At 44.1% G+C, this 23,121-nt stretch overlaps 1 protein-coding gene across 2 annotated transcripts in view; it reads left to right on the top strand.

Moving 5' to 3' along the window:
• Positions 1-23,121, top strand: part of CAPNS1 (calpain small subunit 1) — a 110,781-nt gene that overhangs the window by 73,537 nt on the left and 14,123 nt on the right. For both annotated transcript variants that reach the window (XM_069206963.1, XM_069206964.1), the window contains exons 3-4: positions 19,720-19,753; positions 22,482-22,571. In XM_069206963.1, the coding sequence (XP_069063064.1) occupies positions 19,720-19,753; positions 22,482-22,571 (124 nt within the window). The remainder of the gene's footprint in view (positions 1-19,719; positions 19,754-22,481; positions 22,572-23,121) is intronic.

Here is a 23,121-nt window from a genome sequence, read left to right as displayed (position 1 = left end):
CTCTCAATGGCAGGTCTGCCAACTCACACCGTGCCTATGTGTGACAGTTTCATGTTGCAAGCCTCATCACTCAGCCACAAAGTGAAGCAGCACACTCAAATGGTGAGTTGGTAACCCTGCATGGAAGGGGCATCCAGCTTAATTCCGAATGCTCTCCATAAGTGGACTACAATTAAAAGTCTCCAACGACCTACAAAATTGTGCCAAATTAGGCACTCACTGCTCTGAAGGAGGGTAGCTTTGGCTGTTCAGGCACAGCAGTGGGTTAAAAAGAAGCACTTAACCTAGCCTGTCTTTCTTCCCAACGCCATGCCCCTTTCTGCCTGCAAACCTGTACACAGTGAAAAATATGATTAGTTTGGCAGGTCTACTATGGTTCAACGATAGTATCTACAGCGGGCTAGATCATAGAGGTGCCAACAGCCCACATTATCCCAGACCAACACCTGCCCCCTAAGTAATGGTGCTGGTATGAAATCTGCAAACCTGGAACCGCAGAGAAGGCGTGAATAGTGTAACAGTGAAATCTGTTGATGCCTCTGCTGCACAATCGGCATCTGGGGAGAAGAGCTGACCTGCCTACACTCCAGAGAGCAAGGCCCCCACATCCTGTGTTTGAACCAAAGCATGACTCAAAGAGCCCCACCAATACCACTGGCAGCCCCATAACTGAAGCCTGTGGATCGGCAATTGCAGGAGCTAGAGCAATAGGGGGAAGAAGTGGCTAGTTGTAGTAGGAGACGGAAAGGCCAAGGTAGTAAGACTTCTCAACTGAAAGGCACCCCCTCCACGACTGATAGGCGCCCCAACACTGACTAGAACACAGCTGTAGAGGCGGGCAAAGCCTTGGTGCAACTAAAATGTCTCTGCACTGGCTAAAACACATCTTTTGGGTTAAGATTAATATTTTTTGCAACATGTAATGCTCTCAACTTTTCACATGCTGTGAAAGAAACCACATGAGCTTACTGGAAGGAAAGTTAGGCACCAAAGCAGGAAGAGCGTTCCTTATTATTGTCCCAGAGGTGCGATTCCTTGACTAGGTAAAGAGTAGTACTAGAGGTATGATGTAAGAACAATGATTAGGAAGTAATAACTATGAGTTTAGAGTTAAAGTTATCATATTGAGGTGTAGGCTGTGGTGTCTCATGCCCCATCTTCTTTTTAGGTTTCACCTGAACAGCACGCATGTGCTCTCAGCGAAATAGGTTTAATAATAAATAAAAAAATGTAAACTTGCTTAAAGGCTGCCTTTTACTTACCATTGGTTGGCTTCCACACAACTTATTTCCCTGCTTCTGATTGGTCAGGCCTCCTGCTCCTTTCTGCTTCATCCATGCACTTCCAGTGTGTTCCTGCCATGGAGCATTAACCAAGTACAGTTTCCTGTCAGAGGCCAGTGCCCTTCCTCTGGCCACAGGCTCCTGTAGTTACTTTTGTTTATATTTTTTTACATGCTCTCGGAGTTCGTGCGTCTCCAGTCCCTCCCCTCCACCCATACTTTCCCTTCTCTTGCCCCCACTCTCTACACTCATTCCGCTCTCTTTCTGTTGCTGCTTCCTCCCTGCACTTCCTTCATGTTGCTTGTCCCACCCCCTCCTCCCACTGTCCATTACTGATGTTTCCTGCCCTGCATCTCCCTCTCTTTGCTTGTCCTTTAACCCCATCCTCCCGCTTTCTGTTATTGCTACTTCTTCCCTCTCCCTTGTGTTGCTTTCCCTCACCTCCCTTTTTGTTGTTGCTCCCTCCCTCCTCCCCACACATCCCTCGTGTGTGGGCCCCCCTCCTACTTTTTTTTTTTTGCACTGTGACTCAGTCAATGCTGGCCACATCATGTTGCTTTTTCCCCCCTTTACTTTAAGCCATGTTGCACAGCAGCAAGCGCTGCTGTGCAGAATGTTGACACAGCCAATGGATCTTGCATAGGTTAAAGTTATTGGCTTTGCCAATGCTTGTTGATATATAAGGGTCTTAACATGAAACTTGGCTATGAACGATCCATGGTTTTACTTTGGGGTGATGTGAGGAGGAAGGTTAGGTAGTATGGGTTTTGTTTGTTTTGAAGCCTTCTGGTTTATGTACAAAGTTTTCAATTGAATCATTTTCTCTTCTACAAGTATTTTTAGTTCTGTCAGCCTGAGTGATGACGGTAGATTGATTATTAATCCTCTGGGGTTTGGGATGCTTTAGGAGACTGTGGCAGTATTCTAGTGCTAACAAAATGTATTGGGCTTGTGAACTCAGTCAGGGACTTTATTTGCCTGTCTGGCAAGACACACCTGTGCAGCATTAGATGACTGCTGAGAACACGAGTGGTCAAGCACAAATCGCACACTTCCGTTCTTATATATATTTTGGTGGCCGTATATGGAATGGCAAATATTTGGGTTTGTCAAACAATGTTCTATTTGTTGCACTTATGATAAAACGCTGACCACTACCAATGTGGTCTCCGTTTCCTCAGAATTTCCCAATAGACATTGGGACAAATTAGCGTTAGATATTTTAGGACCATATGACAATCTGTCTAGAGGGAAGGTTGTATGCATTTGTTCTAATTTATTACTTTTCCTAATGGGCTGAAAATGGATTACTCAACATACCACTGACTGCACAATACAGGTTTTACGAGTGTTCTTTCAAAGAAGGGTTGCCATCCAAAATTGTCACTTACAATGATAATTCCCATCACCCAGTGATGTCTACTCAGTGGAAGCCAATATAAGGCCCTGACCCACGTAGACTAAACACTGTGGCAATGCCTGGTATCATCTTAATTCACAGTTCTCCACTGTTACTTTTCCACTTTCTCAGATGAGGCTGAGTGTGCAATCTCTGGACATCTATGGACTATGTTGGCCACATAATGCCTACAACTGCTTTTAAATGTCTATTATTATTTTTAGGTCGAGTCTATGCAGCACATGCACTCTCTTTGAGACATGCTGTATCTACTCCATGGGTTTTCACCATGCCCATCGCCTTTCCTTGGTTCCTTCGTGCGTCTTTTTAAATTCCTTTCTTTTCATTCGTAAAACATTGCTATTTGTCCCACCTTTGGGTGTTTTTTCACTTTCATGACAACTGCCCCTGTTACATGCCCCCCTACTCTTTCCTTTATTTATGGTTTATTGGTGCACTTCCCCTCCCCCCCTTCCCCCTCTTTGTTTCACCTGATCCTGAATGCATTCATAAAGGGCTTCGTTGTTCACCCGATTCCCCTACGCTTCATAAAAGAAGTTCAACCATTGCTGTAGTATGGCATTGTTTCCTTCCCTAATTTGTTTTAATATTGTTTATTTTTATATGTTACGATCGGAGAGAGCTGATGCCAAGACTCGAACCTGGTTTCCCAGTCCCAAGGTCGGCAGCTCTGTGTGTTGCGCCACTTTCAACCCCTGAAACTCCCTTTTGTCTGGTGCTCCTGTCTCGGGCCCTCATCCACGTTACTTGTTGTTCAACTGCTGCCAACATTGTGTGTGGCAATTTCAAATCCTTGTGTGGGCTAAAGGGAATTAGAACATTCAAACGTTGGCAGCTCCATTGAAAACAATGGAGTGCCGCGGGCTTTTACTGGCCGGTAAAAGCCCGCAGCGCCAACATTCCAATGTTCGCTTTGTTCACAGCAACAGCTGTGAACAAAGCCTCACAGAGCCCGAGGGGATTTTAAAAGTCCAATTAGGACTTTACAACGCTGATAGCTCTAACTTGAGCAAACGCGAGACCCATTGCATTGCAAATGCTTGTTGTAATGTACCAGTACTTTGTTGATTTTGGGTCAGCCCATTGCTTCTTATGCAGTGTTTTTCCTTTGTCTGCTTGTGTTTGTCCCTCCCTTGGTGCATAGCTTCTTTGGCATGCTTTTGATTGAACCTACTGCTTACCTTCAGGGAAACTTTATTTTTTATTTTTTTTTAAGCACTCTGAGAGTCGTCGTGATTCAAGTTCTCTGTGCTGCTCGATTCAGCTCATCTGTTGCATTCCCCCATCCACCATGTCCTCCTTTTTGCCACCCTCCTCTCCCTGCCCACACAAACTGCCCCTTTCCTCCCAGTCACCCTACTTGTTGTTGCCCTCAGTATGGTATTTACTTGTAGCCCCCACCGTCTCCTCCGGTAGTACCCAGTCTCTCCCCACCATGTTATGTGCATATTTTTTTGTAACTGTTTTTCATTTTTTGAAGGGCCCAGCAGCTGAAATTTGCTACTGGGCCACTCCTCTTTCCTTTTTCTTAAATCTTCTTTTCTACTTGTAAGTTATTTTCTCTTCACAGTTAATGCCTGCCGCCTTGGAGTGGTAAGTAGAAAACACATGGCTGCCTCATAATGATGCACACGTGTTGATGAATGCATGCGTAAGCATGATGATGCTGTGGGTATTTTTGCACAGTTCCTCAAACGTTTGGGCAGTTCCCTTTTAATGGCGCGACCTATTGGTTTTGCCAATGCTTGATTTTTATAAATCTATTTTCCTTTTTTTTCTTTTTTATATTTCTCAGTTTTTTTTTTACAGTGCTCATTTATTTCCATTTCTGTTATTCACCTATAGGATGCTGCACAAAATGCAGTTCCATTACAAACATACATAATCAATTTTCATGGCTTGGTATTTTATCTGCCTGCTTCTAAGTTAAAACCCATATGGTCAGAAGATTAAAACCTCAAAGAAAAATAATAAAATATTTTTTTGCCAAGAGGAATTTTGCCTTCTGGGGTGTCCTTTTTTTATTTTAGGTTGAAGCCTACCTGCAAACAGCATATTGGGAACATTCAAAAGCTTCCCTGGAAATGCATTCTGCCCATTGCTTATCTTTGGCTTTGTGGCTTGTAGCTTAACTTTTCTGACTTTCTATTTACTGGCCTTATTTGTTTTAGGCCGTCCAGTCTGAGTTTGTCGATGCCAAAAAGCAATGCCTTATCATACTACCTCTCCTTGTATTCTTCCATTAGTACTCCTTTCTTTGTAAATTGGCCTGTAAATCTTGTTCTTATCTGTTCTCATTTGCTGTGAATTCAAGGACCGAGGTTAAATGTCTTTCTCTGTTTTCAGAGGGAACTTGGTGTTTACTTTTCTTTCTCTGACTTCAAAGTGAGGGGATTTATGTGACGGTTTTGCTGGATACTGGGGGGGGGGAGGTTTCTTGTCTAGCACACGAAAATAAACGGTGCAAGTATTTCAGAATATATCAGAATTATAAAAGCACAAATGAAGTACATTCATTTTAGTTAATTCTGAAATGTGTTGGAAACAAATACTTTAATACAATGAAAACAAATCAATACACTAGGTGTTGCCATTTCCACACATTGTTTGTGGTCTGTATAGTTTTATCAATAGAACTATGCCTGTGTAAATGTAATAGTCATTTCAATTGAGAATGTGTTTGTAATGGCAGTGTGCTCCCTGCTATGCCTACTCTACTGTGCTACTCCACTCTACTCTTCACCACTTCACACCACTGCACTGTACCTTGCTCCTCCCCCCTTTATTCCGCTCCACGCCACTCATCAACACTGCATTCCACACCACGCTACTCTACTCTGTACCACTCTATGCCCCTGCACTCTACGCTAATCCACCGTACGCCACTCTACTCTGCACCACTGTACTCTATACCATTACACTCTACGTCACTGCACTCTGCCCTGCAATACTCCACGCCACTTCACTCTTCTCTAAAACAATCTACTCTACGTCACTCAACTCCACTCTGCCCCAACCACTCTGCCATTCTGTCACTACTCTCTACACCACTGCATTCTACGGCACATCACTCTACCCTGCATCACTCCACTCTGTCACTGCATTCCACAGCACTCTACGCCACTATACTCTACACATACTGTGCCGCTCTACTCTGCACTACTCCATGCCACTGCACTCATTGCCAATCCACGCCTGCTCCACTGCACTCTACTCTGCATCCTATGCCACTGCACTCTACTCTGCAGCACTCTAATGCGCATCACTGTATTCTACAATGCTGCTTTGTGCACTCTAGAATTCTATACTGTTGCACTCTGTGCCAATATATTCCGCAGCAGTCTATGTCAATGCACTCTACACCAGGCCCCTTTACTCCACTCTACGCCATTTTATGCAACTCCAATTTTTGCCACTCCAATACCCAACACTGTGTCACCCCACTCTACGGCACTGTCCTCGTCTCTTTGCCATTTCATTCTGTGACCCTCTATGCCACTAACTTTTAGCCATGCTAAACAAATGTGTCCGAGATTTTTATCACCCAAGTGAGGAGATGGCTCCTAGGAAGCACTTAATTCATTTATTTCCTCCAAGGAACTGGGGGGGAATCGTACATTTTTATCCACCAAATCTTCAGAAAAAAATTATCAGACACCAGAGAATTGAAATCTAACCCTGGTGAGGCTTTCCTTCAGAAAGGGTCCTTTATGAAGAAAACAAGTCATTTGGCAATCTCAGCAATATCAAGCTAGACTTTCCTATTTCATTTGAATTGGTAATTAGACAATGGACAAAGTAACTTGAACCATGTAATAGTGCAGTGCATGCCTTGCTTCTTCATTGTTTTGTCTCAAATGTTTACACCCAGGTGCCACCTGGTTTCTGTAAGACAACTCCGTGTTAAGCTCTAACTTGTTCTTTATAAAAAATAATGACTGGTCATACTGAATTTGCTAGGACAGGAAGGATAATGCTGATCATTTTCAGACCAGCCTCATACTGAGATCAGTACTGGTTGTCCTAGCAAGATTTTTAGGGTTCTAAAAAAGGCAAGATTATATGTAAGAAGTCCTTACTCTTTCAACAGAATTATCCACAGTCTGTCATACCCAAGTAGCATGTATATGAGGGATCATAAAAAAAAAACTCAGCAGCAGGTGAGGGTTAAGTGCTTCCGGATTACGACGTTTGAAACTCCTATTTCTACACTCCTTTTCCTTATTCACTTAGAAATAAAAAGCAACTTTTCTGCGAAGCATCTAACACTTTCTGTGCTTGCCCTTAGTATATTGAATAAAGTATAAGAGTTCCCTTTCAGATCTTAGTTCTGCTAAGGAATGTTCCATTCGTTATTGGTATTAGACAGCCCTCCCGGCTGTGTTCTTGCTATCCAAATACCACATACATTCATACCACATATATAGTGCGGCGTAGGTCGCCATCTAGTCTCTAAATCCATTTACTGTCTTCTTGGGACAGGTTTAAGCAATTTGTCTAACTTCTATGGGTCATGTTAACCAGTCAGTTTATCTTGTCATCCTTTAAACTCTACTTAACATTCCTTTTTAGTTCTTGCTTGTGAGATATTTTGTTTACTACATGGGGCTTGTAGCCCACCATTTGCTTACCATTTATTGGCTTCATTGTACTTTTTAAAAAATGTTGTCTGCCTGCTAATAGGCCAGTGCGTGCCAGTTTCACTTCCCCTTCTTTCCAATGAAGCATATACTAAGTACTGATTGAGGTACTATTTTTCTTTCCTCTTCACTTGTTGTTAATTGTTATCTGTGTTGCTTCCCCCCCCCCCAGCTGTGTTGCTTCTTACCTTCAACCACCTCGTCCCTGTTGCTTTTTCCATCCAGCCCCCTTGTCTGTATTGCTTCTTCTCTTCCACTGTCGGTTGTCTGTATTGCAAACCCCCACCCCCCAGGAAGAAGAAAAATAGAGGTATAACAGGCCAGCACTAGCTTCATCAGTGCTTTTTTTACCCTCCCTTTGCCCATATTTTCTTGTTCCCTCCCTCCCGTTGTCCGTGATCCCTGTTCCTTCTCATCATCCCTTCTGTTATCCACCCTCACGCACCATAAGAACAAAAATAATACCCTGTCTGCATCATAGCCCTTTTTTTTTATTTTTAACCATGCTGCATAGCAATGGTGCTGCTGTCCAGCTTGAAACATAAGACGCTGGCAAGCTAATAGCTCTTGCATTGGTGGGGCCTATTTGCTTTGCCAGTGCTTGTTGAATTTGGTCTACAGATCGTGTTTAGCTGACAGTTGTCAAAGACCTGTGTGGACAACACCAATGCTTGCAGTTGGCTTTGGGTCAGGTCATTGCTTACCATTGATTGGCTTCTTGTCAATGTCATTTGTTTACTTCTTCTATGATTGCTTTCCTTCCCCATGTTTTAGTTGGAGTGTCCCTGGAGTAAAGCTTATGTTCGATGGCATCTGTCGCTGTAGATACGCATGTTCTGCAATAGCTCGCCATCTGGTGTTGGGCCGGAGTGTTACAAGTTGTTTTTCTTCGAAGAAGTCTTTCGAGTCACGGGACCGAGTGACTCCTCCTTTTGTCTCCATTGCGCATGGGCGTCGACTCCATCTTCGATTGTTTTTTTTCCGCCATCGGGTTCGGACGTGTTCCTGTCGCTCCGAGTTTCGGAACGGAAAATTAGCTAATTTCGGAAGATTTTCGTCGGTATTGTTGCGTTCGGGATCGGCGTACTTAGATTCCACACCGCATCGAAGATCGAAGAGCTCCGGTGCCCTTCGGGGTAGTTTTTCGATCCCCCGTCGGGGCCTGGTCGGCCCGACCGCGTGCTGAAGAACGCCGATGGAACGGACCCCGTTCCGTTTCTGCCCCAAATGCCACAATAAATACCCCTACACAGACCAACACTTGGTCTGCAACCTGTGCCTGTCACCTGAGCACAGCGAAGACACCTGCGAGGCCTGTCGTGCGTTCTGGTCCCGAAAAACACTCCGAGACCGTCGAGCCAGAAGACTTCAGATGGCGTCCGCACCGACAGCCCAACAGGAGTTCGAGGAACAGGAAGAGGAAGGTACCTTCTCGATCCAAGACTCAGACTCCGAAGGATTCGACGATACACAAACCGTGAGTAAGACGTCGAAAACCACACAGAGACACATTTACAAGGCCCAGGGGACGCCACTGCCATCCGGCCATGGCTCCACCCATAAATTCGGTGACCGACCGTCGGCACCGAAAAAGGCCCAAACAGTGCCGAGGTCGTCCGACTCCGGTCGAGACACCGGCACGCAGCCTTCTCGGGACCGAGAAAGTGCTGGAGACAAGCCTCGACACCGAGATGCCGGTGTGGACACGGCTCGACGCCGAGACAGCGGCACCGAAGCAGATCGACGCCGAGAGGTTTCGGCCCCGAAAAAGAAAAAAGTCACCTCTGAGCCGAAAAAACACGCAGACAAGGTTTCGATGCCGAAACAAACTGCAAGCGACCCAGCTCCAGGCTCTTATACAGAAGAGCACTCGCTAACCTCCCAAATGCAAAAGCATAGGTTTGAGGAAGAGCTACAAGCAACTGATGTGGACCATACGCAAAAGCGTATCTTCATACAGCAGGGGACAGGAAAAATAAGCACCCTTCCCCCTATTAGGAGAAAGAGAAGGTTGGAGTTCCAGACTGAACAGACACCACAACCAAAAGTGGTGAAAAGAGTTACCCCACCACCCTCTCCTCAGCCCGTGATTAACGTCTCACCAGCACAAACTCCATCACTCTCCCCAGCTCACACCACCATGAGCCAGGGTGACCAAGATCAGGACGCATGGGACCTATACGACGCCCCAGTGTCAGATAATAGTCCGGAGGCATACCCTACGAAGCCATCTCCACCAGAGGACAGCACCGCGTATTCTCAAGTGGTGGCTAGAGCAGCACAATTTCACAACGTAAGCCTCCACTCAGAACAGGTCGAGGATGATTTTTTATTCAACACTCTCTCCTCCACCCACAGCTCGTACCAAAGCCTGCCTATGCTCCCTGGTATGCTCCGGCACGCAAAAGACATCTTTAAGGAGCCGGTCAAAAGTAGGGCAATCGCACCAAGGGTGGAAAAAAAGTATAAGGCGCCTCCCACAGACCTGGCTTTCATCACTACACAGCTGCCACCAGACTCTGTCGTTGTAGGAGCAGCTAGGAAGAGGGCCAACTCTCACACATCTGGAGATGCACCACCCCCAGATAAAGAAAGCCGCAAGTTTGATGCAGCTGGTAAAAGAGTCGCAGCACAAGCTGCAAACCAGTGGCGCATCGCGAACTCCCAGGCACTACTTGCGCGCTATGACAGAGCCCACTGGGACGAGATGCAACATCTCATTGAACATCTGCCCAAGGACTTACAAAATAGGGCAAAACAAGTGGTTGAGGAGGGACAGGCCATTTCCAACAACCAGATCCGCTCCTCCATGGACGCTGCAGATACAGCTGCACGGACAATTAATACATCTGTAACTATCAGAAGGCATGCATGGCTCCGAACGTCTGGATTTAAACCAGAGATTCAACAAGCAGTTCTCAATATGCCTTTTAATGAAAAAGAACTGTTCGGTCCAGAAGTGGACACAGCGATTGAGAAACTCAAAAAAGATACGGACACTGCCAAAGCCATGGGCGCACTCTACTCCCCGCAGAGCAGAGGAAATTACAGCACATTCCGTAAAACGCCCTTTCGAGGGGGGTTTCGGGGTCGGAGCACACAAGCCAGTACCTCACAAGCACCACCGTCCAGTTACCAGGGACAGTATAGAGGAGGTTTTCGGGGACAATATAGAGGAGGGCAATTCCCTAGAAATAGAGGGAGATTTCAAAGCCCCAAAACCCCTACTACTAAACAGTGACTCACATGTCACTCACCCCCTCCACACAACACCAGTGGGGGGAAGAATAGGTCATTATTACAAAGCATGGGAGGAAATCACTACAGACACTTGGGTTCTAGCAATTATCCAGCATGGTTATTGCATAGAATTTCTACAATTCCCTCCAAACATACCACCAAAAGCACAAAATTTAACAACACACCATTCCAATCTCCTGGAGATAGAAGTGCAGGCACTATTGCAAAAGAATGCAATCGAATTAGTGCCAAACACACAACTAAACACAGGAGTTTACTCACTGTACTTTCTGATACCAAAGAAGGACAAAACGCTGAGACCAATCCTAGACCTCAGAGTAGTGAACACTTTCATCAAATCGGACCACTTCCACATGGTCACACTACAAGAAGTATTGCCATTGCTAAAACTACACGACTACATGGCAACTTTAGACCTCAAGGACGCTTATTTCCATATACCAATACACCCATCGCACAGGAAATACCTAAGGTTTGTATTCAAAGGAATACATTACCAATTCAAGGTACTGCCTTTCGGATTAACAACCGCACCAAGAGTCTTTACCAAATGCCTAGCGGTAGTCGCTGCACACATAAGAAGGCAGCAAATACATGTGTTCCCATATTTGGACGACTGGCTAATCAAGGCCCATTCGTTCATAGAGTGCTCAAATCACACAAATCAGATCATACAAACCCTCTTCAAACTCGGGTTCACCGTCAACTTTACAAAATCCAACATTCTGCCGCGCAAGGTACAACAATACCTAGGAGCCATAATAGACACATCAAAGGGAGTAGCCACTCCAAGTCCACAAAGAATTCTAAATTTCAACACCATCATACAACGCATGTATCCAACACAAAAGATACAAGCAAAGATGGTATTACAACTCCTAGGCATGATGTCTTCATGCATAGCCATTGTCCCAAACGCAAGACTGCACATGAGGCCCTTACAACAATGCCTAGCATCACAGTGGTCTCAAGCACAGGGTCACCTTCTAGATCTGGTGTTAATAGACCGCCAAACTTACCTCTCGCTTCTGTGGTGGAACAACATAAATTTAAACAAGGGGCGGCCTTTCCAAGACCCAGTGCCACAATACGTAATAACAACAGATGCTTCCATGACAGGGTGGGGAGCACACCTCGATCAACACAGCATACAAGGACAATGGAACGTACATCAATCAAAACTGCATATAAATCACCTAGAACTTCTAGCAGTTTTTCAAGCACTAAAAGCTTTCCAACCAATAATAGTTCACAAATACATTCTCGTCAAAACAGACAACATGACAACAATGTATTATCTAAACAAGCAGGGGGGGACGCACTCCACGCAGTTAAGCCTGCTAGCACAAAAGATTTGGCGTTGGGCAATTCACAACCAAATTCGCCTAATAGCACAATTTATACCAGGGATCCAAAATCAACTCGCAGACAATCTCTCTCGAGATCACCAACAGGTCCACGAATGGGAGATTCACCCCCAAATTCTGAAGACTTATTTCAAACTCTGGGGAACACCTCAGATAGACTTGTTTGCGACAAAGGAGAACGCAAAATGCCAAAACTTCGCATCCAGATACCCACACGAACAATCCCAAGGCAATGCCCTATGGATGAACTGGTCAGGGATATTTGCTTACGCTTTTCCTCCTCTCCCTCTCCTTCCTTACCTGATAAACAAACTCAGTCAAAGCAAACTCAAACTCATATTGATAGCACCAACTTGGGCAAGGCAACCCTGGTACACAACGCTGCTAGACCTATCAGTAGTACCCTGCATCAAACTGCCCAACAGGCCAGATCTGTTGACACAGCACAACCAAAAGATCAGACACCCAGATCCAGCATCGCTGAATCTAGCAATCTGGCTCCTGAAATCCTAGAATTCGGGCACTTACAACTTACCCAAGAATGTATGGAAGTCATAAAACAAGCTAGAAGGCCATCCACCAGGCACTGCTATGCAAGTAAATGGAAGAGGTTTGTTTGCTACTGCCATATTAATCAAATACAACCATTACACACAACTCCAGAACATGTAGTGGGTTACTTGCTTCACTTACAAAAATCTAACCTGGCTTTCTCTTCCATTAAAATACACCTTGCAGCAATATCTGCATACCTGCAGACTACCTATTCAACTTCACTCTATAAGATACCAGTCATTAAAGCATTCATGGAGGGCCTTAGGAGAATTATACCACCAAGAACACCACCTGTTCCTTCATGGAACCTAAATGTTGTCCTAACTAGACTTATGGGTCCACCTTTTGAACCCATGCACTCCTGCGACATACAGTTCCTAACCTGGAAGGTGGCATTTCTCATCGCCATTACTTCCCTAAGAAGAGTAAGCGAGATTCAGGCGTTTACAATACAGGAACCTTTTATACAACTACACAAAAATAAAGTCGTCCTAAGGACCAATCCTAAATTTTTGCCAAAGGTTATTTCACCGTTCCATCTAAATCAAACAGTGGAACTTCCAGTGTTTTTTCCACAGCCAGATACCGTAGCTGAAAGGGCACTACATACATTAGATGTCAAAAGAGCATTGATGTATTACATTGACAGAACAAAAAACATCAGAAAGACTAAACAACTATTTATTGCATTTCAAAAACCTCATGCAGGAAACCCAATATCAAAACAAGGTATAGCCAGATGGATAGTTAAATGCATCCAAATCTGCTACCTTAAAGCTAAGCGACAGCTGCCCATTACACCAAGGGCACACTCAACCAGAAAGAAAGGTGCTACCATGGCCTTTCTAGGAAACATCCCAATGCAAGAAATATGTAAGGCAGCCACATGGTCTACGCCTCACACATTCACCAAGCACTACTGTGTAGACGTGTTATCCGCACAACAAGCCACAGTAGGTCAAGCCGTATTAAGAACATTATTTCACACTACTTCCACTCCTACAGGCTGATCCACCGCTTTTGGGGAAATAACTGCTTACTAGTCTATGCAGAACATGCGTATCTACAGCGACAGATGCCATCGAACTGAAAATGTCACTTACCCAGTGTACATCTGTTCGTGGCATCAGTCGCAGTAGATTCGCATGTGCCCACCCGCCTCCCCGGGAGCCTGTAGCAGTTTGGAAGTTACCTTCAATTATTTATATATGTATCATCTCAACCTTAAATAGGTGCATACTTAGTCACTCCATTGCATGGGCACTATTACTACAATTCAACTCCTACCTCACCCTCTGCGGGGAAAAACAATTGAAGATGGAGTCGACGCCCATGCGCAATGGAGACAAAAGGAGGAGTCACTCGGTCCCGTGACTCGAAAGACTTCTTCGAAGAAAAACAACTTGTAACACTCCGGCCCAACACCAGATGGCGAGCTATTGCAGAACATGCGAATCTACTGCGACTGATGCCACGAACAGATGTACACTGGGTAAGTGACATTTTCATTACCATCCTTTGGAATGGCTGACTTGTGCCATTTCACTGCTCGCATTTGGGGAAATACTTTTTTCATTTTTTTTGTTGCAGCACTCTCTGTGAGTGCATGCTTTATCTTGCTCTCTCCTTTCTGTACTGCTTCCGGAATGAAATCCCTCTAGTGCCTTCTGAAGTTGTCCTTTGCTTCCCCTGCCTTCATTTGTCTCCTACCTCTCTTTTTTTCACATGTTCCTTATGGAGCTGAGGTAAATTAACTATTTTTTGGAAAGCTCTTGAAGATTCGTTAAATGCACCAACATTACTAGCAAACCAAAAAATGTATTTCCTATGGAAATTAGGTCCTTACTACAACCACACACTGAGCGGGGGGGGGGGGGGTGCAAAACACACTTGGACTCCAATGTATTTACATAGACTTTTGTATTCCATGTAGCGCAAATGCGGTCAGTCGGATTTTGATGAAATTTGGCAGAATTTAAGATTATGATGTGCAGATTATTCTTTTTGTGGTTGCATCTATAAATAAGTATTTTTTAGAGTTATTAGCATTTTAAACTTGATGATATCTGTTAGCTCTGTAGTTCGAGGTATTATTGCGGTGCATAGAGATGAGAAGTCATTATCTAATTGGATAATAACTATCTTATTGCAGGCACTTGTGTTGTTTTTTAAGGCCACTTTGCCAGTGTTGTAGCTTAGTTACTTTAAATATTGGCAAGTATTAGGTGTCATATGTTTTCCCTATGTAGTAGCACTTGCTTTCAGTGGTAATTGGTAGGGAAATATTATTATAAGTTTGTATATAATTAAAATAAAAATATTACGGAGTACTGAGGTGCTACCTAGGTACTACAAAGGTAGCCCTGCAGTACCTTTAAAAAAAAATGTAATACACAATATTTCACAAATAGTGTTCTTGAGTGTCTTTACAATTAATTACATAATTTATACGTCTGTGCATTACAGAGGTAATACCTCCAAATTACCGCTATGTACTACTGCGATCTGCATCTACTAACTAAATAAGTATATAGAAAATTATTTTTTAAATGTCCATATCTAATTTCATTTGAGAGACTGGTAATGGTTTCAAAACAGCAATACAACTTACTACTTAACTATGTTCAAGCCCTACACCACAACAGTCCAAATGTCTAATAAAAAGATTATGGCTGCCTTTTCAATTTTCAACAGCAGATATTTGCCAATTATACGTTGCCGTGTTAACACTATGAACTACGGTATACAGTTATCTTACCATGGCACAGTACATCACTAGGGGAACAAATTTGGGATTCTATTGCTTTACCTTTGCATTATGCATAGTGTTGCAAGGACACAATACTTATGTAACATTGACCAAACTGTGCAAACCCATCATGCGTCATCCTGCTTTGCTTGGTACATGTACAGAAACCCAATGGAACCAAAGTTGCTGACTTGCGTTACTCTGCACACCATAATCTACAATCCTCCAAAATTTCCAGTACATCTAGAGTACACTATACTGTACAGTAATACACTATATACCACTCAACTCTACACTATTACACTGTACACCACTCCACAGTATGCAACTCCAATATATGCAAATCCAGTATGCGCTATTCCACTCTACGCCACTCCACTCTTCTGTTGCACTATATGCCACTTCAATCTGTGGCATTCCGCTCTAACCTCTTTCACTGTATGACACTCCATTGCACGCCATTCTACACTATTCCCTTGGACGACGCGCCACTCTGTGGCACTCCACTATATGCTGTTCCACTCCACTCTACCCTACTCCACTGTATGCCTCTGCAGAATTGGCAACTCCACTGTACACACTCCACTGGACCCCAATTCAGTTGATGCTACTCCACTGTACCCCACTCTACTATACGCTATTCTCGTGTATGCCACAACAATCTACACCATTCCACTGTATGGTATTTTACTGTAACTCACTCAAATGTATGTCGGACCATTGTATGACCCTCCATTCTACGTGAATCAATTGGATGCCACTGGTTAGTATGCAACTCCACTATGTAGTATTCCATTTTATCACAATCCACTGTGCCCTACTTCACTATACAGTATTTCACTGTAGTCTAATCTACTGTATGACACTCCATCACTACTTCACTACACTGTCTACGCTCCAGTCTGTGCTATTCCACTTTATCAGTCTACTCTTTTACACTCCACTGTACGCTATTCCACTTCACACCCCTACAGTGTATACCACTGCACTCTACACAGCTCCACTGTATGAGATACTGCTCCACTTTCTAGAACTGTATTCTATAAAAGTATACTGCACTTTGTCACCTTTGCGAGACTCGACTTCACTATATATGTACACTCTACTGCCTAACTCTACAGTCCAATCTATGCCCATACAGTACATTGTACAGCCCTGTATTCCACTAAACACTTTTCAATACTCTGTAATACAGCTCTCCACTCTACAAGACAACTCCAGTATTTCTATGTAATACGCAACTAAATTATAATCAGTCTGCATTTGTAAAGCGCAGCACTGTCATCCCTAGGGGTATCTGGGAGCTGATGGTGCCAGGTCACCGTCGAACAGCCAGGTCTTGAGTTTTTTTTCTGAAGTCTGCTAGGGAGGGTGCTGTTCGGAGGTGGGAGAAGGAGCTGCCCCTGCTGCAACACGTACGTGTGTGTGTGTGTGTGTGTGTGTGTGTGTGTACACGTGTGCCCGCGCACAAGGGCAAGAGAGGTGTCTTGAGGGTAGATGGAAGTTCAGTCAGTGGTTCATGTAGGATGGTCCCCGATTGTGTACAGCTTTTTAGGCATGTGTGAGGATCTTGTACTTTCATCTCTTCTTAATGGGGAGCCAGTGTAGGTTTCTGAGGTGTGAAGTGATGTAGGTCACTTTGGGGCGGTCCAGAATGAGTCTGGCTGCCGCTTTCTTTATGGTCTGGAGTCTTGAGGAGCTGGGAGGAGATGGATGCATAGAAAGCGTTGCCACAGTAGAGGTGCCTGGTGACGAAGCCTGGGTGACTATTTTTCTGCTTGAGGCTGGGTTCCATATGAAGATTTTGCAGAGCATGTGAAGGGTGTGGAAGCAGGTGAGCTGACTGCGCTGACTTGCTGTTTCCTGGTCAGTTTGTTGTCGAGGTAGGTTGCGTGCATGGTTTGTGGGTATTGGTCAGAGTTCGGCTGGCCGCCAGCTGTGGTTCAACACAGAGGTGCTCTTCCCGAAGATTAGTACTTCCGTCTAGTCGGAGTTCAGTTTGAGCCAGATGTCTCATCTAGTTGGCTGCTTTGGTCATGGCATCTTAGAAGTTCGTTTTGGCATTGTAGGTGCCTTCGTTGAGCGAAAAGAGTAGGTCAGAGTTGTCAGCGTAGGATATTATGTTGAGTCCATGAGATCTGATGACGTCTGTGAGGTGGGGTCATGTAGGTGTTGAACAGGTTGGAGCTGAGGGAAGATCCTTTGGGTATTCCGCATATGACGTCCTTGGGTTCGAGAGGTGAAGGGAGGCAGCCAGATGCTCGGTGTGCAGACTGTAAGGAAAGAGGTGATCCACGTGACGGTGTTTTGCTGTACGCCGATGTTGTAAGGTCTGTCTGTGGGTGTGGTGGGAGAATGTGGCAAAGAGCTTGAGGAGGATCAGGGCCACAGTTTCTCCACAGTCTAAGTGACATTTGATGTAGTCTGTGGCAGCAATCAGTGCTGTGGTTGGTAGGGGTAACCTGATTGTGAGGCATCATGTAGGTGGTTTTGTTACAAGTGTTCAGTGAGTTGTTGGTTGATGGTTTTCTCTAATACTTTGGGCGGGTAGGAGAGCAGGGAAATCAGTCGAGAATTTTCAGTGGGCGCACCGGAGTGGATGGAATACATGATGGCCATGGTAGCCTGAGTATTGAGCGGAGACCAGGTGTGGTGATAATTCAACTGGTGTGCGTTGGTTGGTTGAGGTTGAGAGACTTAGGTTGGGGTCAAAATTGTGATAGATGCTGAAGTATTCAGCGAGGGAGTCGGAGTTCTTGACAGGGGAGGATGGTGTTCTCTGTGGCTGTCTGGGTGGAGAATTCCTCAACTATTTTGAAGAGCTCCTTCGTGTGGTTGGTCGCCATGTCGATGAGGGCTATAATGGCTGCTTTCTTGTCTTCCTTGATGTGTAGGTGGTAGTTGCTGAGGGCAGCTCTGTCAGAGGGGTTCCTTGTGGCACATGATCATTTCTCGAGGCAGTAGCAGATGCGCTTGATTGTTCAAGTTATGCTGGTTTCAGCGGTGCGATTCTGTTGGCGCAGTTGGTGATCCATGCAGAGAAGTTTCATATGGCTTGGTCAAGGTCTGATGATGCTTCTGGGTGGGTGGTGCTGAGGGTCTGTGTCCACTGTGTCTCCTTACCTTGCATGAGCTGTAGTGGTAGGAGCTGTGATGCTTGGAGATGGAGCGCTGAGCATCAGAAAACGGGAACTTGACAATGGCGTGGTCAGTCCAGATGAGTTCTGTGACGTGGCTGAATTGTATTCTGGCGGCGAAGATGCAGTAGTGTGAGAGACCAGCTTTGTGCATGGGTTTGGTGACCATTTCAGTGAGGTCAATTTTGTTTAACTCCACTGAACTCTACTCCACTGTATGAGGCTTCACCTTGCTCTGTCATTGTCCAGTCATCCACTTTACACAGCTCCAGTATACAACACACTAGAACTCTATACTACAACACTCTACTACAAGGTTTCCCACTTTAACCCACTACATTGTGCTGCACTGCATTCAGTACCACTACACAATACTCCACTCTGTGACACACCACTGTATGACTCATTCGTTTTACTGTACGACACTCAAATTAACGAGACCTTAATAACGCTCAATACTAAGTTTTGAAACACATTTTCATTAAAAGCATAAAGAACAATGACATTCTATGAAAAACAAAGATTAGAGATAACTTAAAGTTAAGAAAACTTTATTCCTTCATGCAAACCATGCTTAGCCTACACAAACATTAGAAATGCTAAAGGTGAAGTTATATAAATCTGGAAATGCACACCACCTTCTAATTACCATAAGAAGTGCACCTCCGTACACCATGTTCTCGCTTTGCTCGCGATATTATATTAACTATAACTAACGACTTTACCATGCACTGTGTTCTGAAAAATCATCTCACTTGAGATGTCGTAACTTGTTATGAAAGCTATGATTTGGCATAGTGTAAATGATGTCATATGCAAGGCATTGAGAAGATTAACCAGGGCATTGAGAAGGTGTGAGTTATAGTTTATGTACTATGGCGAGTGAGGCAGGGCGGGACTGGGAACCCAAAGCAGCCCTGGCATATTTGGTCAGACCAGCCTCATAGAGTGCAGAGCCAGGGGTAGAGGGGGGGTCCTGCTGTGCGTCCCTACAGCTTCTTCCAAGAGGTTGGTGAATAAAGGTAAGGTTTATTTATCTCTTGTACATCAACAATACAATGTATTTGACCCTGAACTCTGTTCCAAGTCCTAAAAGGACTCAACTGTAATGTATGCAGTATATAGCAATTTAGCACGCTGTATGGCAGAGGAAAACTATCCTGTTGCTTGAGACCTCATACCGTAAAGCAGTGACACTGCCAATTAACTGTGGTACTTCATACAAAACAAAATACACACATGGAATGCTCATATTGCACCTCGTGATGTACCGTTGTGAATGTGTAACTTTCTTCTTTATGTTACAGTGAAGCTGCTGCCCAATATACCCCAGAGCCACCAGTAAGTATTCAGCACCCTCTTTACATTTATTCCTCTTCCTAACTCATTCAGGAAGCCTCAAAAACATGTTGTGGGATGATGCCTTGCGCATGTGTGTGTAGATTGTCATAGATTTATTTCCTATAGATACTTGTAGTTTTGTACTTCGTTCTGGACGGCACCACAGTTGCATGGTGGATTATGCAGCCTGTACAATGAAGTCTTGTTTATTCCTTTGTCCATCTTCATATGTTTGTCACACATCCACCGTATTTCTCTTTTCGCGAGGCATGACACATTGTACTGTTTTCCCTCAACAATTACCTTAATACATTTGTTTGTTCCCAGTTTTGAATTTTTTGCGACTATAGTAAGACAAAGCAGCAGCACCTTATGTCTTAACAGAAAAAATTAGGTTGACCTTCAGCGAGGCCCGCTTTCTTATCAACTTACCTTTAAAATGTCCTGAGAAGCAGGCTTAATGGTAGTGTGATCTCTTCTATAAAGGACTGGAGAGATCTCCTAGTAGGAGGTAGCTGTTGCACAGCAATGTGGATGTTTTCCACCATGGCTGGCTGTCCGTCCCTGAGATTCTGAACTGTTCTGTGAGACCTGATGTTCACTTGCTTTCGGCATGTTGGAAGTCCAGGAATCGCCCTAGCTAGTCAGTATCAGTCTGTGTTTGAGCGCTACACAGAGTTATTATCCGAGACTGTTGCACAGACACACTGACAGCTAGCAGGGAATCTTTTTTAAAAGGTGCCAATTTAAGTTTTCTCATGTTGTATGTGACACTGTATGTTGTGTGAAGCTTTGGACAGTGTGGAGTTCGACTCTAGGCCAAACGCAATAAGAAGCTGCATTAGCACCCATCGTCCTCTGATAAGGAAAGGAACGGAAATCCTAATGATGACTACAAGTAGAATTGTAAACGAAGCCATCCTGTTGGGGTTAGTGGGCAATTCTTTGCTTAATAGTGTAATGTACAACATTCATGTGGACCTGACTAAATAAACCTTTAGTATGATGCTTGTACTGAAGGTCTAAGGCTGATGCACGGGTGCCTGTGTCATGGAGTCTCCTCCCAACAGAGTTGATGAGAAAGAAAGATCTCTGAGCACAGGAATCAAGAAATTAAATTAGTTGTCAAGAAGAACTTATAGAAAGTGATGTCTCGCCTGGTGAAGGTTTAGCTTACTTGGGCTCATTACAGCAGTCTTCTTCAGATCAGTAACTAGATCTTTTCAGTAGCAGAGTAGAATCATCCTTAATGTGCCATTGTAAGGTGGATTCCTCCTGCCTAGTTTTTTGGCCTCCATTATGCCTGTTGCCTCGCATTGTTCAGCTCCATGATATCTCAACATGCGGGAGGTGAGGTTTCCTATTGTAGTGATGACTTATTCTTTGAATACTATGCATGTGGGTGGTTCTGATTATCATTTTCTTAGGATACTCTCTTGCCTGAGTTTATGTACGTAGAGTGGTGATGTGTATATCTGGCTGAAACCAGATTCCACAAATAAGAAGTGATTTTAGACAAGTGGGGAGGAAATATTTCAATGGAAGACCATCATTAGAAGCCATGTGACTGATTTTCCTTTAGTGGTCTGAGAGCCTCTGCCACAGAGATTTTGTTTTACTTTGGGGGCCAACTCTAGAAAATTAGTACTATCTACCGCTTTAATTTTGACTCATACCAAGGTACTTTGTTCTAAAACAATGCATCCATTGATTCTTATGGATAAAATTTTTTACTTATACAAGTAAAAATATATAATTTTTATGTTGGATTTTTGTTGTTTTGATCTTGTTTGATTTAGATAAATATTGGCTATTTGTTAAAACTGGTGTGGAATCCTTTTGTGATGTTTTTACTGTGTGGGGTTGTACAAATACTTTACACATTATCTCTGAGATAAGCGTGACTGCTTGTGCCAAGCTACGAAGGGGGTGAGCAAGAGTTATCTGAGCTGTGTGTCGCCCTTACCCTGACAAGAGTGAGGGTCCCTACTTTGACAGGGAGTAAACTGATTGCCAACTAGAGATCCCATTTCTAACATGAAGTATACAGGTGTTACAGTACTTAGACTATGGTTATCTTCAACTAACATGTCATTTTGAACTGCATTGAAGCCTCACAACTTTAGAACTGGGAAAAGGAAGACGGACAAATGAATACCAGTGTTGTTTATGTGCAGTGTTCAGTATGTTGTGTCTTTTATCGCTTCACAATCCTGCATTGCCTTTGAGTGTGTTTGATGCTTGAGGTTTCTGTTTGATAGACCCAAAAAAGTGTGTGTAGTGGGCTGGCACTATTTTCCCTTTTCCAGAAGTGGAGGGGATTGAGGTTTCTGGTAGAAAAAATGATCCAGGTGCCCGTCTCCAACAGTTTGGGCACAAAACTTCTACTGTTGGGACTATGAAAAGGGAGAGTAAGGATTAATGAATATACATTTTAAGTACTCATGTGGGATTGATTCAGCATTTCCTTTGTTTCCTGGGGAAATCTGCAGTCAGCATCATAGTTTCTGCATTCGATATATTGTACTGTGAGACGGGGAAAGATTGAGCTAACTGCGTGTAGCTAAATTTACTTGCGGACACTGAAAAAAAGAATCCCGATGATTCACCTTTAATATTGTCCTTGCGCTCGCTACTCCCCCAATATAAACTTTTAGAAATGCTATGTCTTGATGTGGTTGTGATGCGTCAGTGGCTCTTTCGAGTGATGCTGCTGTTGTTTTTCTAGCCCCCTCGCAGCCATGCTTCCACTGTCGAGGCCAGTGAAAGTGAAGAGGTTCGTCAGTTTCGGCGTCTGTTTGCACAGCTGGCTGGAGACGTGAGTATTTGAAAATCTGAAACTCTTCACTTTACAATTGTGGATATTCCATTGGTGTATTTGCAACACACACCCGCTTTTCTAGTTTTAAACAAATTCAATGTTTCTTGTCACCCTCTTTAAAAAATAAGTGTATTGCGTCTTTTCCGCTTTTGCTCCTTGATTCATATCCGTTTCCCCCTTATGCTGTGAATATTATTGCTGAACATGCTGTATCCTAGTTGTTTATTATATTAATGTTACTGTCCCCCCGGCCCTCAAGTTTAAGTTGGAGTAGCTCTCTCCTTGTGAATCGTCGCTGTGCTTGGTTTCCCAGCTGGAAATGGAGCTTGAAGTTGTCTTGCAAGCCTCGCGCCTCCTGATTGGGCCTCTCTCGTAGGTCTGACACCGCTGTTGTAGCTATCTGGCCCATCTGCATCGAGCAGTGGGCGGCAGCATCCTGTCATGTGAGACCGTAAGCTGTTCTCTGCGGCCTCGAAGGATGGAAAACTCAACTTCTGCCTTTTCTGATACAAAGGGATACAGTTGTGGAACCCGATCACAAACCTCT

Source organism: Pleurodeles waltl, chromosome 9 (genome assembly GCF_031143425.1).
Source record: "Pleurodeles waltl isolate 20211129_DDA chromosome 9, aPleWal1.hap1.20221129, whole genome shotgun sequence".
Taxonomy (NCBI): Eukaryota; Metazoa; Chordata; class Amphibia; order Caudata; family Salamandridae; genus Pleurodeles; species Pleurodeles waltl.
Note: the sequence above shows the minus strand (reverse complement) of the source record. Positions and strands in the feature narration are given on the sequence as shown.